The 19,210-nt window shown below is 35.9% G+C and overlaps 1 protein-coding gene across 2 annotated transcripts in view; it reads right to left on the bottom strand.

Annotated features, from left to right (window-relative positions):
* The window catches only part of LOC141300710 (type II inositol 1,4,5-trisphosphate 5-phosphatase-like), a 31,829-nt gene extending 14,600 nt beyond the window's left edge, over positions 1-17,229 (bottom strand). The window contains exons 1-7 of one of the 2 annotated variants that reach the window (XM_073831010.1): positions 16,994-17,229; positions 16,535-16,672; positions 10,562-10,637; positions 4,875-5,045; positions 1,395-1,496; positions 1,188-1,302; positions 459-575 (exon numbers count right to left, since the gene is read on the bottom strand). In XM_073831010.1, the coding sequence (XP_073687111.1) occupies positions 459-575; positions 1,188-1,302; positions 1,395-1,496; positions 4,875-5,045; positions 10,562-10,637; positions 16,535-16,672; positions 16,994-17,057 (783 nt within the window). In that variant the 5' untranslated portion in view covers positions 17,058-17,229. Of the gene's footprint in view, positions 1-458; positions 576-1,187; positions 1,303-1,394; positions 1,497-4,874; positions 5,046-10,561; positions 10,638-12,528; positions 12,638-16,534; positions 16,673-16,993 lie in introns of those variants that run through there. The other variant, XM_073831011.1, reaches the window with a different exon arrangement.
* Positions 17,230-19,210: the final 1,981 nt, after the last annotated feature.

The following is a 19,210-nucleotide window of genomic DNA, read 5'->3' as shown; positions in this document are numbered from 1 at the left end:
AAAAATGCTGGAAAACCAAAGAATTTTTGGGACCTGAAGGATTTTTCTGAAGAACAGCAGGCAGTTTAACTGTTCAGGACAAACAAAAGACTCAGGAGCAACTATCACAAAAAAAAAAAGGTAACAACAACAAGGTACTAAGAATCAAGTGTATATACACTTTCAATCTTTTTTTATTTTCTCTTGTGAACTACATGTAAACAACTTTTGCATGAAATATCGTATTCAAGGCAGTGCTAAATAAAAAAATAACAGCATAAATAGCATTTTGTATGATTCGTCTTATCCTTGTATGTAAACTTTTGACTTCAACTGTAAGTACCATGAACATTTGACCACTTTGCAATTGTTAAAATTGCACTCTGTATACAACTATTCATTCGTTTTAATTGGGTCAGTTGCACTGTAGAGTCCTAAATAACTGTGTAATTGTTTTCGTATAATCACACACCACTCACCATCCTTCCCATGACGCCTGTGCCGACAATCTCAGCCTCCACCTCAGAGATGCGTGCCGCATGCTCCGCCTTCACATAGAACAACAGCATGATGCCCACCAACCGAATCAGCTTCACCTGCAAAACAAAAATGACCAGAAAGGCTTTATGAAACGAAATTACAAAAATGACACAGCCATAACAAAACTATTTCTTGACAACAAACATGGGGGTTAGTAAATTGTGTAAAATGTGTTTTCATTTTTAGGTGAATTAATAATAATATTGTATGTTCTATAAAGCAAGACAATGAAAACATTTTTAATGCACTGGTCTTAAATAATGTCAAGTAATCTCCACTTCAGCAGCACTTACATATCACACTTTATTCATATTTATATTCTGAAGGTTTTTACGGAGGGGTATTCATAAATCATATGCCTGATTTCAGATTTCTGTTCTGGAAATGTATGTAAAAATAATGCTGATTTAATTAGACAATGCTTCATTTGCATATTTAAACCTAAAATTTCAGAAAACTTGTATTTGGATCTCTATTAGTATTTTTATTATTGCCTTAAATGTCAATTTACTGACAGCTTGACAAGTACATTAACTAGTTTCTAAGTAATTATGACCCATCTATATCAGCGGCATATTCTAATAATTGAACTTTTTTATATCAAAGATCTGGATTAGGGACATTAGTGCGCACTAGGTCGTGGGTGAGAGGGCAGAGGAAGTCCTTACTAAAGCATACTTGGCATCTGGATGGAGGCCTTTGTAGACGGCTAACATCCACTCGGGTTCTTTAGGAGTGTCATTGAAGAGAAACGCCTCCTTGCTGAGATCCAGCTCCTGGAAACTACAGATGAAAACAACATGGAATCAGAATCACTTACCTCTGACCATCTTCATTGCTGTTTCAGTTCATATAAATATAAAAATGTGTCTTACCCAATAAGGTAAAAGTCTGGAGGAGTGGTGGTGGATGATAGCCATGGACTGAGACTTTCCTTTGGACTCTGGCCATTCACATTGTAGGTGCCCAAGAAAAAGCTGTTGGCATGGAATAAGAACAGAGCGAGTGAGTGATTCACATGATCTCACAGCACAAGGCAAAGAGAGAAGCTGCTGGTGTAAATTAAGAAACACCTCACATACTGAAACCTCACTATCAGCCTGAGAGAACTTCTGCAAAGATCAAAATAAAACAGGGATAGAAAGCCATTCCAACACAGGAGTCTCTTTAACTATGTCTAAGACTTCAGTGCAGTTTTGTTTTGGAGTTGCTAAATTTATGATTGCAAATGGGAACAACACCTCTGTTTGTATTAATACTGCTCATGTATTTGCAGCTGTATGACAGGTTTCCATCCAAAAGGGGGCACCACTGAAACAGTACTGCAAATGTCCACTCAATGGTGATTATTATGAAATTACAAGATTTAGAAATTAAGGTCAGTAAGATTTTTTTTCTTAATAAATAATACCTTACAGGGCTCGACAATAAGGACTGCCCGATGGCCCACCTTGTCACTAAAGTTTAATTTGCCTGCGAATGTTTGTCAAATTCGTGCAAATACAGTCTTACAATCGAGAAACAGCTTGTGTTTTTAAGCCTTTAAATGCTACCTTATCTATGAAGTCGTGAACACCATATTGCTTTTCGGTTCCTATTATCTGATTGGATGTTGTAAGCACTGTTTTTTTCCGTAACCTGGTAACAACCAATACAGCGAAGAGACGGCAACATGGCGGCAACATCAAATTATGAAGCTGAAAAGAAAACGTCTGTTTCTAACTCGCATTTGCGACTAAAAAGTACTACGTGCGACTGTGAAAAAAATATTTAGGAGCATCATGTGCGACTGACCCCATCAGCATATTTGTGTTTGCGCTCAGGGGAGCTTCAAAGGTTTCTACACATTTTTGCGTGAGACATTTCTCACGAATCCATTCATAAACAAAGTGTAGAGAGAGTGTAAATAAGAGACTGATTGTGCAGTAAGTTATAGAGAGCGCCGTTGATTATAATAGAGCTTTGTGATATCGCAAACTAAGATGAGTGACAACTTTTAATAATTTTTGTGGGAGTTTGTAAATGAGGTACTGATTTAATACAACAGTTAAATAAACAATTAGTTATTATTAAGTGACTTACGTTGTCTGACTATAACACTACCTGATTTTGCTTAGTTTCGTCGTCAAAAGTAATCTGAAACAAGTCACAATTGAAGCCGCTGCGCATCTCCATTCAAACACAGCGGTGTTTCGTTTATGAATAAACGTGCGTTTTTAAACGAATCTAGTGAAATGATTCAATTTCCCATTCATTAAGAGTCACTTGCTTTATTCACGAATGAACCATCCGTTCGAACGAATCAATTGAATAATATGATTCAGTAATTAAATCAGTCTCTTGCCGCCACCTGCTGGCAGATCTCTGTATTCAAAAATTTATAACATGAATTTATGAATTTGATTGCACTCATGGCACCTCTGAGCCTAATTAAATATATGAAAAGGTAAAAATAAAGGTAAAAAAAAATTCATGGACGACCACCGTAAAAACAAAACTTTTAACATAAATTCTGCTTAATAACACTAATATTGTTTAATTTTCTTCTTTGCAACAACATTCCTTTAATAGGAGTCCTCCATTTATGTATAGTTAACTGCTGATCTGGGACCATCAACCTGGACATACTGTTGTGCATAAATTTAGTTACATCACAATTCTAATTTTTTTTTTTATTGTCAATTGTATTTAAGGGAATATACAGCTATATTTGGCTTTTGACACATTATTTAAAATGTGGCTAAGAAATAATTATAAAAATTTTTTTTTTTGGTTGGTCCAGTAAAAAGTTTGGCAGGGCAAGTAAAAATCTGAACCACTGGCCCAATTGATCACAGGAATAAATTACATTTAGCATATTACATATTACAATAGAAAACAGTTATTTTATACTGTAATATTTCATAATATAACTGATTTTTCTACAATTTCGATCTGCAACTACTGTAAAATGCAGGTCACATGGGCCCATGAGGGGCTCCGCAGCAAATGCAGATGTTAAAGGGCACCTATTACACCACTTTTTACAAGATGTAATATTGGTTTTGATCTGGAAAATGTCATTTTGGGAGGCATATATAAAAAAAGAGCTGTTTTGGTGTGTATCACTTTACACACAAATGAGCTGCATAATACTGCTCTGTCTTCAGAAGAGGACATAGCATATACATCTTTGCTTTGCATACCCACAGCAATAAACAGTCAGTAGAAGCAACATGACGGAGAGAGAGAGAACTGGTGTTCAGCTGTACATACAAGAAGCCAAAGCTTGTGCTTGCACAAAAAACATGGTTAAAATTGTAGCTAAGCACTATAACGACATGGCATTCACAAAGCAGTCTGGAGTGAAATGATCCGCACAGACATAAACGTATTTAGTTGGATTTTGAGGAAAATAAATTATGTACAGTCTTACATCCAAACACAGAACACCGGGATTGCTTACAACTAATTTCAGCGACTTGAGGCAACTCACTGAGGGCAGAAACTATGGCAAAGCAGGACTGTCAGTCAGTGGCTGAGGGCAAGGCCTAAACAAAATGACGTCACATTGCTTAGAGACTCAAAATGGCATGCCTAGTGAGACTGATTTGGTTTAATTGAGACTAAAAAATAAGTAGTGGGTGGATTTTCATCATTGAAGGGTGGTTTTGCCAACAAATATTTATGTCTAATTTATGTCAATATTGTAATCACAATTATTTAGCAAGATAGCAATACAGCAGAAAAAAAGATACAAATAAAGAAAAACTGTAAACATGCTTTGTTTCTTGTTAAAACTACAGCTGCCCTTTATTTAAGAGCAGTGAGTGACTTTTCTCTTTGTATTTTTAAGTTTTATTAATATTAAGCACAGAGACGGCAGAAGGAATATTTGTTTCTGCCACACGGACCCAACATACTGTTACACGCGTATTTTCATTCTGAACCGTTTATGATCATTTAAGACATAACTGACAAGGGTTTACATTAATAATCAACAAGCACCTCATTTAAATGAAATATTTTTGCGTGTATTTGACTGTTTAGGCGCACCTTGAGCTAAAAAACACAACATAAAAAGAAACATGAATAAATCAAGCACGTCCCGTTTTACGAAAGTCACGTTACATGATTTTGCATGTGAAATTAGGATTTATGGAGGAGCGAAAGAGCACCACTGGTAAGGGTGCGGAATGGGGTGCAATAATCGTTTTATCTCGATTACTGCATTTTCATGATCGTTTGAAGCTGAAATCGAAATCGAAACCGATTTTCGATTAATTGCACAGCCCTAATAGGTGCCCTTTAAAATTAGTGTATGACACAACAGGTAAATGTTAACATCAAGCATGACAATTAACACCGGACCACACCTGTAGTTCTTGATGTAGGTGTAGGCTTCCTCGTTCTTGAGGAGCTCACATTTGATGAGGTTATCCCGCAGGCCGAACTGGGGCATGCCGAGCATCTGGGATTTATTCGACAGGATGTGCTGAGAGTTTCGGATCAGGTCATCTCTCACCTCACCCTTCACTTTCTCCTGACTGAAACAAAATCAACAAAGTGGTTTTTGATCATAAACATTAATACTTTTATTCAGAGAGCAGAAGAGTCTTCTTTAAAAGACATCTTAGTACAGATTTGATTCTAATTTAGTGTTTTGTGCTACTTTTCCCTTTTTGACTGTGCAAGGTAGTTTAAATAGGTCTTTAAATAGAATTAAATGGAAATTCTTTCTACTTTAGTCAACTCTGTTTCATAAAACAAATGTCAAATCTGCTACATTTCACTGTAAAGTGAACTGGAATTTATTTAACTGTCCATTGACTTATTTTGTACAAACAATAGCAAATATGACCAAAATATAATTAGTTGATTATTATGATTGGTAATATGATAGTTGTTTTTAATTTCACTACGTTTGTGCAATGAAAAATAATAACAAACCAAATAAAAAACATACAAATTGGTTTTCTGGTACAGTAGCCCAGGTTTATTTAACATAGTAACAGATACAAACTGTTACTAAGTCGAAAGCAGTGCGTGATTTACTCTTTTTTGTTGCTTGAATAAAATTTATAAAACAGACAGCAACAGTTTATAAGGCTGCTGTTAATTTAAGAACAACTGCACAGATCTAACACACTGATAAACATCACATTTTCTCCAAACTTTTTATTCTAGTGCATTAAGTTGTGAAAGTGAACTGAATTTGGGACTGCACACTGTCTCGAGAGAGGCAGCTTTCTATGCGTGTGCTTCAGATGTGCGTCTGTCAGTGCGAATCAGAAACTGATTTTATGTTGATATAATTGTCAGTAACATTTTAACTAGGGATGCACCGAATGTTCGGCAACCGAAATTATAATAAGTGAAAAGGGCGAATGAATAACACCGAACAATGATGTGACACGATCAAATAGAGGCAACTAATGCAGCAAACATGTGGGCAGTGTGGAAGCATTTAAAACTGTTTGAGAAAGATGCAAAAGTCATTACAAGCACCGACAGCAAGAGACTGTTTGGTATCGTATCGCATGTCTTCCATGAGAAGAGAAAGGGCTGGTTGTTGCTGGTTACTGTATGAAATCGCAAAATGGCCTTAAAGCATTAGTAAATAAACTACAGAATGTTATGTTGTCTAATACACGCATTTATTCTGACTGCTCTGAACGAGCTCCTTAGCCAGGGTTCAAAGTCCAAAGCAGGAAAAAAATCTGTGCTGAAACAGCGTAATGAGAATCATTCATAAATCTGTAGTACTGAGGTGTTCTTGCGGGTTTCCGCCAAAATAAAAGTCAACATTCATAAATGTTAGCATTGTAAGTTTACTGTTGTTCTGTAAATAAAATACATAAGTAAGACAAAAATAATGGTAACAATCATTACAACAGCTTTATTAATACATTTATTATAACATTCTCCTTTGCTCAGCAAGGCTGCATTTATTTGTACATTAAAAACTAGTGGTGGGCATAGATTATTTTTTTTATCTAGATTAATCTCACTGTAATCTTGAAATTAATCTAGATTAAAATGGCTAATTTGAATTCTGCCGAAGGCATTCAGAATATGTGTGCTACCCAAATAATGACTAAAAGTAAGTCGCATTAGACCAGGGGTTCATCTCCTGTTTCCAAAATGCATCACAAACTGCTTGACAATTGCATTTACAACACAATTAACTATACACACTTGTGTGACCAACTATTCCTACACTGCATGTACTTCTGTGAAAAGGCTGCGCAACGTGCGCGTTGCAGTTATATACACAGACGTGCATGGGCATGGATATCTGCGTGCATAGTCTTCGGTTAAACTGCGGTTAAAATTCAGTTGTTGCATATAGTTTAATGTCTTTATTTCAGGATTGTCAAAGTAAATTATAACTCACGCACGTGCCCCAGTAATAAGGGTCTAGCAACGCACCTGCCCTGAAGCAAACCCGGCGGCTTCATAGTTGCATTCATGTTTGCACGATGTGGTAATTTCACAGGCATATTACACACAGGTTGAAGACTCGTTCTCGCCCCCTTCAGTGCAATTCGGCTAGGTATACATCCGCGCTAAAATATCAAGGTGAAAGTCATCATATCTTGCGTAGTAAAGACCCAGCTCCCAACCCAAGTTTGAGAATAGATTAACGGCGATATTTTTTTTTCGCGCGAGTCTCACGTTAACGTTAACTATTAAAAACACATGCCTGAATTAAGAAGGAGGTCTTAAAAATGGCCAAAGAATAATATTTTACTAACTTATTAATTTTAAGTTACATTGTGCTTTGTTATTAAATTGTTGTTTTCTATTACTATATTTTTTTTTTTGGAAAAGCAAGACAAAACTGAAAAAAGCACATTTAGGTTATTTAATTTATGCAATGGTAAAAAAATTGGCAAAATACATGGGGGAAAAGACACCTTTGGCCCAGTGTTTTATTTTGTTCAGCTTCGGCCAAGAATTTTCATTTCGGTGCATCCCTAATTTTAACATGAAAAAGTTTATGTAAATTGACGTAAATAAACACAATATTAAAGGAGAAGTCTGGTGTGATATTGACCTAAAGTGTAATGAATCATGATACCGAGTGTGAACTTACCTTCCATAGCTCATCTCGGCTTGTCCCCTGCACTCCGAAATCTGGCGCTAGTTAGCCGTTGCTAACAACAGGTTGTCGTTGAGGGTGAATCGTGCATCGGACTAGCCATGTAAATAAATCACTGTTTTACACCATTTACGAGGCACAAAGTAGCTCCACACTTCATTGGTAGACTTCCAAGGGCCCTGACATTTAAAACGAGACATTGAGAACTTTGAAAAAGCACTGGTAGTTTATTTACAAGAAGATTTATACAGACAGTTCCTTTAGGAAATGTACCGTTCGCCGCCATCTTGAATTTAGTCACGATAAGTCGAGTGACGAGCAGGAAGGAACTTATCAGGTTATCAACTTACATGGCTAGTCCGATGCCCGATTCACCCTCAACGACAACCTGTTGTTAGCATCGGCTAACTAATGCCAGATTTCAGACAAGCCGAGATGAGCTATGAAAGGTAAGTTCACACTCGGTATCATGATTCAACACACTTTAGTTAGGTCAATATCACACCGGACTTCTCCTTTAAAGTATTGTTGTAAGGCAATTATATTTTTGGTTAAAATATGACTTCACACTCTTTACTCAGTTTTTTTTTATTTTATTAACTTTACTTTGAAAACCCCAAAAAACAAAGGGATCATTTTACACTGGGCAAAAAAAATATTAAATACTGCTAAAATAGATTAAGTTTTTTTTTTTTTTTTACTGATTTCTCTTTTACAGAATATGACACATCATCATACATGTAAGGTGACCTGTCAGTGTTGTGACTTATCTCGTTTTAATGACTGAAAATTGGTCTGCAAAGTACTGTCATTAATACAGTGCCGTAAATAAGACACAATTTAATGTGCTGATTCATTAAAAACATATTTATTATAACTGAAAATTAGGGCTGCACGATTTGGAGAAAAAATCTAATTGCGATTTTTCTGATCAAAATTGCGATTTGCGATTTAAAATGCGATTTACTACTATTTCATAAAAGAGCTACAGGTTTGATATGGTTGTTTTAACAGCACCAAAGAAAGACCAAGCATAATCACAAAGTATGCTACACTGTTCTACTGTTTATTTAAAACCTCTTAAACATTGTTGCCTTATATTTATAATATATATATATTATTTTATAATAAAATATAATTAAAATCTTAAACTTTTAGGAATCCAAACACACTGTAAACAATTTTACATCAGTAAAACACTGATGATAACCTACATTAAGAGACACTTTGTTGGGAAGTTGAGCCGCTGCTCCCGCTTATCTTTTCCAAATGGCGTTAACGTTATTTGCTCAGTACATGCAGTAGAGACCTGCACTCCTATGGGAGTATAGCGGGACCCGAGGCAACCGACTGCGGCGCGGGACAAAACTTGATGGGCGAGTGCGGCTGTTCGGGACGCGGGAAAATAAAATGATTCGCGGGACCCCCGCAAAATAGAAATATCTAAAAAGCAAAATATTGTTATTCATCTATTGCGCAAAAGCAGCAAGAACAACTAGTATACAACTTACAGCTATGATTAGTAAGCACAAGGATAGGCAGTCATCATCAGAGGTGTTTAAGTTAGAATCCACTCACTGCTAAAACATTCTTGCACAGTGCTGAATATTGCGTGCTCGCGAATTAAAACATTGTGAAAGATTCATTGTGCATAATATTCATTGTGTTAGAGCTTTATGAGATCGCATATGAACTGAGATGTTAACTTTAGCTTTGTCTGCTTGCATTCTGCTATGGATACACACAGTAGCTCATGCTTGCTCTTCTGTTAAGAATAACAGTGGTTTGTGAATGTTGATGCTTAGCCTATATAACAAATATTTTATCAGGAGCGTTTATGCTGGGGTTTTGTGAAATTACGAGATGTTACAAAACTGTTTCATGTAAATTCAATTGATGTACTGAAAAAAAACTATATAGGTTACTTTTATGCATGCAGGAGCGGGACAAAACATGAATGTCGAGGCGGGAACTGAACGAGATAAACATTTCTGCGGATGCGGGACTGAAAAATCCGTCCCGTGCATGTCTCTACATGCAGTGTTAAAATGGTTAAACTCTGCATCAAACGTAATATAAGCATGAAGACGTAATATGCACATGAAGTGACCCGTCAAAAATGACTTATATGCTTGTTACCACATTTGATAATCAATCGAAATAATCGCAGCTCTTGCGATTTGAAAATCGCACCCTTTCAAATCGCGATTTCGGTTTAAAAACGATTAATCGTGCAGCCCTACTGAAAATATATAAGACTTATAGCTGAGTTTGGTTTTTCTGAAGCAGCGGCGATTTAATCAAAATCAAAATCAAATTCATCAAAATCAATAGGACAGTCTCATAAAACTGAATCTGGCCCACAGGCCGACAGCTGACAGGCCCTGGTTTAAATCAGAAACAGCCAGGAGAAATACAATTGTTAGAACTATATATGTGACCCTGGACCACAAAACCAGTCTTAAGTCGCTGGGGTATATTTGTAGCAATAGCCAAAAATACATTGTATGGGTCAAAATTATTGATTTTTCTTTTATGTCAAAAATCATTAGGAAATTAAGTAAAGATCATGTTCCATGAAGATTTTTTTGTAAAATTCCTACTGTAAACCTACCAAAATGTAATTTTTGATTAGTAATATGCATTGTTAAGAACTTAATTTGGACAAATTTAAAGGTGTTTTTCTCAGTATTTAGATTTTTTGCACCCTTAGATTTCAGATTTTCAAATAGTTGTATCTCGGCCAAATATTGTCCTATCCTAACAAACCATATATCAATAGAAAGCTTATTTATTGAGCTTTCATATGATTTATATATCTCAGTTTTGTAAAATTTAACCTTATGACTGGTTTTGTGGTCCAGGGTCACATATAGTGAGTGTGCCTTTATAAAAAACAATGTAAAAATTATCTGAGCTAACAGTGTCTGCAACACTTTGATAAACTGGCAAACGTACCTTTCATGCAGGCTGTCTCCTCTGGTCCGTTCGTCCTCTTTCTTCAGTCCGCTGTTGTTGGCTGCGTGTGCTCTTTCTGCAAAGGTGGAGACAGATTTCACAGGCCAAGCTTAACTCAGATTAGTCGACAGCATTACATAAACAGCACTTAAATGCAAGTCAGACATCTCATAAATTCAGAGGAGTTTTCAGGAACTGAGTCCTACATTTCTTTTCTAGAACTCATCATATTAAAGGCATACAAAGGAGACTGTTACAGCAATTTGTGGGAAATTATCTCCCCTGATAACAAGCCGAGCAAATCAGGTCAAAGTTCCACTGTGACAGCATGAATCAGTAGTAAAGGGCTCCAGCGTACTTCATCGGCTGATGATATAATGAGGGTGTAGAAAAGAGGAATGTGGGAGGGACCAAAACAAACATAAGCTTCCTCAAAAGTATTTCATACAAGGCAGGAAATTTCAAAGGAAAGGTTTGGCAACAATGGTTTCTGCACCAACACAATAAAGTCTGGTTGGCAGAGATCTGAATAACAAATTGTTTTATCCAGCTTTGACTGGGTAATACTGGCCTGTGGGCAGCACAATGCATTATGTTGGAGCTGAGCAACATGTTTCAACAGTAATGAAGAAAAGCCACTGCCAGAAAGATGAACGTTTGATTAAAATGCATCTTATGGATGCTATTGTGAACAATTGTGCATTTTGACCTCATAATGTTTAATCAAAACGTCATAACCTTCCGTTGAAATGGCAATCGATCATCCATTACACTCTGATGAATGTCAAAATACAGAAGACTACATTTGTTGCTATTTTTGTTTCATCCCTAAACAGACACACCTGTTCATTTTGTGATTCATTCAGACTAGACGCTTGGATGTGCATTCATTTAAAAAGTCAAAAAGTCCACTTTGTGACCTTGGAATGGACTTAAAAAAGACATCAGTCCAAACAAAAAAAGAAAAAAATTTATTACACTTTTTAACATCAAGATTTTAGGTTAAAATGCATATGCAGTAGCATTTCTATAACTGAATACATATATTTTTATTAAATGAAATAGATCATAATACATTTCATAATCTGAGAACAAGTTCTAAATTGATTCAGCAATTTACAAAAAGCATCTTGAGCTTAAATGGGAACAAGAAAAGTCACAAATTGCTTAATTGCTTATTTGTGACCTATAAACAATGCAGAATCTGAAATAATAAGCAGATTTTGAATTCCAGGCTTATGTGTGTGCATACTATTTATTTAAGATTATGTTTTGTTTTTTAAAATGAATTTTCAATATTTTTTGTTTGGTTAGTTCTACAACAGACCTGAGGTATGACAAATAAATATTGAATAAAAGTGCACATACTCCAGAATTAGACATGTCGTTAATACAACACAATATATAATAATAATACATTTAAAATATAAAATAATTTTTTTGATGTGGAATGACATGTCACAAAGCAGTACACTATGGACAACTACCCTATAACACTTAACAGTGTTAGTGATAAATAAGCAAATAAGAAGAAAACCATAATGATAGAAGCAAATGCATAGAAATGAACACTAGTCAGATTATCAAGTGGACATCCATACAGTGCACATGCTCAAAACACATTCGTTTATGTTTCTATATCAAAGACTATCAAGGCAGCATTTCTGAACATAAAGAGTTTAGAACATTTAAGCATTTTGGCGCTCTAGAGGAGTCGGATTTTAGAACGCCCAGAAGTGCTGTCTAGGTAGGCAGCTCACTAGATTTTGAGACGCAGCCATAGACAATCACGACAAAACACACTTCAATATATACACTTGACTAACCGAGTTATTTCATCTCTATTCAAAACTGTCCTCTCAAACCGAAATAACAGAAAAGACACTCGTAATTATACATATTGATATATCTAAGGTTATCGATTTACTTTATTTACATTTATATCTAACCGAGAGTACTTTTCTTACCATCTAATTCAGTCGTATTAGACATCTCCCTGCTTTCGCATGCTGCCTGTAGTTACACACGGACCGACTCGAGTTCATTTGACTCTAAATAGCTTTTGGCACAGAGCCCTACTATGCTGAAGGTTTGCCTCATGAATATTAATACCGTCATACTGACGTCGCCTCGTAACCTTCCTCTAGCGTCCAATCACGAGGCTTCACAAACGCTCATTTACGAACGTCAGCTTTGCAGCCAATCAAACAGACCGCTGGTTTAACGTCACATTTCTAATTATTATTAATGACCACAGCCTTCGCTATAGTAGGATTCTACATAACGCTTAAATGTTCGTTTGCAGACTCAAGTGGTCGAACACAAAGCAAACGATTTAAAATCAGACTCAACTAGCTGATAGTGTTTTTATATTCCAGACATCTTTTAATAATATAAAAAGCGTGTTTATCATAAAAAACAGCGAAATCCAAGTCCAACTGAATATTCAATTCTAGCTTCCTTGAAGCCTGTAACACAATTATAACGCAAATATTAATTCTGACGACTTTATGTAAAGTGTAAAATGTTGAAAGTGTGCTTGAAGGCAGTATATCTAAAACTATTTCTAGAACTATCAAAAATATTTTTGTTAATTAAAATAATACTAAAAAAAAAAACTTTGAATGAAAACTTTGTTAAAAATGCTGCCTTGGCACAAACCTAAACTCACAAAAGTGACTAAACCTTTAAAATTAAAGCAAAACTGAAAATATAAAAATAAAAGGTCATTCAAAATATGATTACTATAACAGCATGTTAGTAATACTAAACTAACACTTTTAATGGTTAATAAAATTATGATTTCTCTCACATTTCTACAGGAGATGATTACTAATGATCTAACAAGCTTGTGGTTTCACTGACATTATAAAAACAGAGCTGACGACGCAGTGCTGGCATGTGGATGTACTGGTTTGTTTACTAAAAAAAGTTCATGCAAATTGAAAGAGCAACGGCCACGTTTGTTTCTGTATGGTTTTAGTGTTTGGATGATTATAGAGACCACCTTACAGTAATCAGTTAAAGCAAATATACCATTTTAATCACCAATTAACACAGAGCAGAGACATCTCACAGGTCCACGATTAGGGATGGGAATCGAAAACCGGTTCTTGTTGAGAACCGGTTCCCAGTGTTTCAATTCCATCGAATCGTTTGCAAAATTTGCAAACGATTCCCTTAACGATTCCAGTGGGCACGAATGACGTCATCACGCGCATTGCGTAGCTTACGCTCAGTCAATAAGCACTGGCGCCTAAGCGGAACAAACGCTCAAAAGTCTGGTAGTATTTCACCAAAAAAGACGAAAATAGGGCAACTTGCAATACTCGCAGCGTAGATATTTCCTCAAAGGGAGGAAATACCACTAACATGCTAAAACATTTGCACACAGCATGCAATAACAATAAAAGAATGTTGCGTTTTCGATCTTACGCCTGTTTCACACATACTCCGTATGCGTTACGTATGCGGTGCAGAAGCAGCACGGACTCGTTTTGCTTTCACACAGGACGCGTTTGCAGACCGTTCCTGATCAGCGGCTGTTTACCACAACACCATTTATCAGTTATTTTAATTTCAAATCCAAACGTGCTTTTTCAGCATTGGGATACTCTTTTTTTAATCACAGTACACTAATACAACAATACTAGACATATTCACGTTTAAAATCAACGTATTATAAACAATGTAGGCTATTATTCAATGCACTTGACATCTAGATTTGTATATTAAGTTGCTCAAGCAAGTTGCAACACATTTAAACACAGCATAGGTAGGCTATATCTATAGGCTATAGGCTATATTTATTTTAATTAAAACTTACCACAGACAGAAACAGTCGGCTCCCTGTGCCTTTCTTTCGCATTAAATCTTTATTAAAAACCATATTTTAAAGAACTTTTCTACCTGGACAAGTGCATGTATTATGTTGCCTTGTTTATTTAAAACTGCACTATTCTAAACCTAGCCAAAAAGCCACGTGTTGACTGTGAAACAGAAGACTGCAAATATATGCATTTACGGTACATTTCCGTGTCAATTCATGTTCATTTTTACAGCGAACAATGCGCTGTCACTTTAATTCAGCGCATGTAACGCAATGCAACACAGCAAAAATAGACTCTGTGCCTAAACGATCGCTTCACTGCTGCAAACGCGCCGCATCTGGAACGCACTGACGGACAGCAACCGCGTGCAGTGTGAACGCTCTGATCCGTTAACATGGGTGCGGAAAAAAATACGCAACGCATACAGAGTATGTGTGAAACAGGCCACAGGGTGGCCGCGGATCCTTAAAAAGTCTTAAATTCCGTTGTCCTAAAATAAGGCCTTTAAATGTCTTAATTTGTCTTAAATCTAAATCCAAGGGTCTTAAATTTTTTACACTTTGAAAAGGAAAAGTTTATCGTTTTGAGGAGAATCTCCTGCGCACGTTCTAAATCTGTTCTGTTACTAGACACGCGCTTGCTTGACAACGCCTCAGTGTTGCCAGATTTAGCGGGTTTCCGCCCAACTACACGCATTTGATTTGCAGATTAACTGTTAAGTTTAACCATCATAGAGTAAAAGTTTATAATTAGCACATGTTTTTACGTTGCCGCACACACCTGACGCGAGCACGCGCAGAGAGAGAGAGGAGAGAGAGGCGCGCGGCGCGATTCACACAGATTGATTCCTCTTTGAATGCTATTTGAACGGAAACGTACATACCAAGTCATGTCTTAATACCCGTTTTGGTATTCTGTTTAACAGTCGTTTATGTCTTCAGTGAACCGAAACAGCTGAGAAAGAGATGCGTGCATTTGGCCTTAAAGAGACAGCGTCCTATAAATACCTGCAGTGAGAAACACTAGTTATTTTACAATTAATTATTAAATTTCCCCTCCTGAATACTAGTGTTATTGATTTTATTACTAACTTTATGTTGTATTCATTTACACTTGTCATTTGTGTAATTGTTCTTGTTTTGTTACTGAACTTTAGTTCAGATAGTAGTTTTTGCTGTGGATGAGAAGTAGCCTACCTAAAGTAAGCATTCAGTAATTAGGAAAAAACAAACTTTTTTTTTTTTTCTGATCCGAAAAATGATCCGATCCATGACTCAAAATCCGTGTTTGTTACACTGTTACATTGGCATCAAAGTGTGTGAGAGCCTTGACTTTGTCATGGAATAGAAAATAATTTCTTCTTCTGGAATAGTGTTTTCTGTTGAATATTCCCAAGAATAATCAGTTAAATAAAATAATAATTTAAAATATCTTCATAGTTTTGTGCTAGACTTTTGCGGGACTTTCAATTTGGTCTTAAATTTTGTTTGAAAATGGTATTAAAAAGTCTTAAAATGTCTTAAATTTAACTTGGTCAAACCTGTAGACACCCTGGGCCAGTTCTCAACCCAGCAGCGGCAGCAGCAGCAACAACGTTAGCATGTCCTCGGCTAATAAAGCTGCAGGACTCATTCATTCCCATTATATATTTTCTAGGGAGATGACAAAGATTCTCAGCCCTAAGTACAAAGCCCCAAACAGAGACAGTTTAACTATGCTAATCAACAATTTGTTGTCCCTTTTCTTCCAGATGAGAATCGATAAGGGAATCGATAAAGAATCGAATCGTTAAGCAGAATCGAAAATGGAATTGGAATCGTAAAAATCTTATCAATTCCCATCCCTATCCACGATGAACCTACTTCATGCGCTTAGTCTGTAAAACCAGCTTATTTATTTGTAATAATGTGTCACACTTAAAGAATGCAACTCTTCCCTGATTTAAAATAACTAGTTTGAGACAAAAGCATCTAAACAAGCTCTCATTGAACACTATCTTCTTGAGATATGAGTGACAATACGTCATGTTACGAACACGTGCAATTACAAAGGTTAACTCAGACCTGTCTAATACTCTTTATGCTCACTAAGACTGCATTTAATTATATATAAAACTACAATACTGTGAAAATGCAATGCTTACCTGATTTCTTCATTTGACTCATCTTGGCAGTTGTTGCTCCAATTGACTTTCTTAGCGATCGAGCCCCTTTTGACATCTTACGGTACTTGGCAAGCCAGTCAAATTTGGGTTCTTCCTTCGGATACTGCTCACAGACATCTGAAAGAGTAAAAGACAAGTGATGAATCAACTTATAGTTGATAAATATCTAGAATAAATTAAATTCATCTCACTCTTAGCAGATCTCTAAGAACATATATGGTTTCTATGTTCATTTCTGAGAAAGGCAAAAAGGAACTATACTTTTTTCTTCTTTCCTTTACCGCCGCTCTCTCTCTCTCGAACTACTAGCCGCAATTTCACAGTAACATCAAGATCTATTCACGGCAGAAGAGCTGTAACTTCCCTTTGCAAGCAAGTGGCTGCTAGGTCTGAGTTTCTATATGACCACAAATAATTTACAACCGTGTTGCCGCTTACCTTGCAAATTTCTAACATTCTTCCGGTTAATGAGCACATCTGCCGAGCCCCTGATACTCGCCATCAGCCCTCAAGTGATGAAGGTCCTTCCAGTGTTTGTTAAACATCACTTTCTTACTCTGACCTTGTTGACTTGTCGAACCGTCAGATGAAATTACTTTCAAACGTTCATGTTCAAATGCACCATAGATCCACAATCATTAGAGCAAACAGCTACTCATAATCTGCTACTTATTCTGTATTTTAAAAGCCACAAACTGAGCAGAAGCAGACAACCTACTTTTTTGAACACAAACTCCGCCTCTCACACCCTTCCGTTCCGTAATCTAATTCTCTCTCTCTCTTGTCTTCCTTAACGTGTATTTGCTAGATTTGGCTGCTGTCTGAGATTTGAGCACACTGGCTGCTTAGCTTCTTCAGTCTGAATGACTTATAGATGATCTTAGTTTATTTTGTAAGGAAATATACAGTGTTCAGAGGCTGTATAACTGGGTTTCATGCGAATGCTTCTTACACAATGATTCCAAAAGTACCATTTTACTACTGTAGGTAAATAAATGACAGAATTGGTCAGCTGATGTCTTTCACTTTCAAACTGCCTTAGCATTTCATTTGAATGAACGCAAACACGTTTGGCAGGTTTGCAATGGATGCTATCAATGAAATGTTTTCTTTTGCATGGCTGCCATGTGGATTCCCTTTTATTTAACCCTTGTGCAACCTCATGGACATTTTTGTCCATTTCAGTTTTGTTTTTTGTTATAAGTGTGCCTGTGTTTTTTGGCTCAGGTGTTTGAAATTTTAATATTTCACCCTCATTTTCTTAAAAAAAAAAAAAAAAAAAATTACCCTCCGTACAAAAAATACACTCAGGACCTTAAGGACAAAAATGTCCACATTGAAACCCATTAAAACTGCAATTTTTTAACCCAGGGCCATTTGACTATAAAATGATGCAATATTTTCTAATAGGCTTTCATTCTATCAGCAAGGCTTCAAATTTTAAATTTTTACCATTTTTTACTAGATTGTGCCATTTTTTTCAAATTTGCCATATAAAAGAAATACTCGCTTTTTCGTGTTTTCTGCTTCTGCATATTATAGTCTATTATAGAGTCAATTGGAAAAATAAAGCAGCTATAATTGTGTGGGTGTGTTGGTAAGGATGTCTTAGTGTGGTTTGCATGTGTTTACTGAAAATTTAATCTGTGTAATTAATTTGAAAGAAATTATATTGTACTGGCAATCAAAAATCCCACTCCATGTATATGAGTCATAGGGCCATGTGAAAACTATGAATAAGGTCAAAGAAGGTTAATGAGCTTTGAGGATTTTGCTTTTTCACCCAAACACACATCTTAATCCTTGATTGCACTTTTTCATTTATTGTTGTTTTTGTACAGAGATAATAGGTGAGCTTGAATTTGATGTAGAAGTTCAGAAGCCCCTAAACACATTGTTTTTGTTTTCACCACAAGAAAATGCTGATTGTTTAGTCTGGTAGATTTTGTACAAAGTTTGAGTGTTCACACAGCCAAACAGGTGTTTGCAAAGCAAAACCTATACATATTTGGTGCTTAAGGGCTTGGTCATTTCATTGCTTGCAAGATGAAGAGACGTTACTCAGCAGATGAAGCTCTGGAGCTGGTGTTGCCCACTGACAGTGAGCATTATGTAAAGAAACCAGCTTTTAAAGCATTACAATTCTGAAAATGAATGAATGTTTGGTAATTATGAATAGAAGAGATGCTGATAAAAAACAACAGTCAGTGAAAGTAGAAAAAATATTAATATATAACATTTCTATGACAGATTTTTTGACATGGACATTTTTGTCCATTATGGCCCTAAGTGTTAGTTTTTAAAAAAAATCTGACACTACATAAAAAATATAAATGCCTTAAAATTAATGTTGTTGTTCTTCACTGACACACCCAAGAAGCTAATAAGCAAAGAAAAAAAGTCTGCTTAGCATTTATTATATGGAAATTAACTACTATTTTTCATTTTTTCATAAAAAAACACCTGTGGCATTATGTAAACAAACCAGCATTTAAGGGGATACAATTCTTTTTTTTTTCGTTTGGTATCTATGGATAGAACAGATGCTGGTTAAAAAAAAAAATAAAAAATCATAGTTCTACGACAGTTTTTGGACATGGACATTTTTGTCCATTTTTGTCCATTTTGCACCTATGTGTAACTTTTTTTTTGGAA

This window comes from Garra rufa, chromosome 24, assembly GCF_049309525.1.
Source record: "Garra rufa chromosome 24, GarRuf1.0, whole genome shotgun sequence".
Classification (NCBI taxonomy): domain Eukaryota; kingdom Metazoa; phylum Chordata; class Actinopteri; order Cypriniformes; family Cyprinidae; genus Garra; species Garra rufa.
This window is presented reverse-complemented; position numbering and strand designations above follow the sequence as displayed.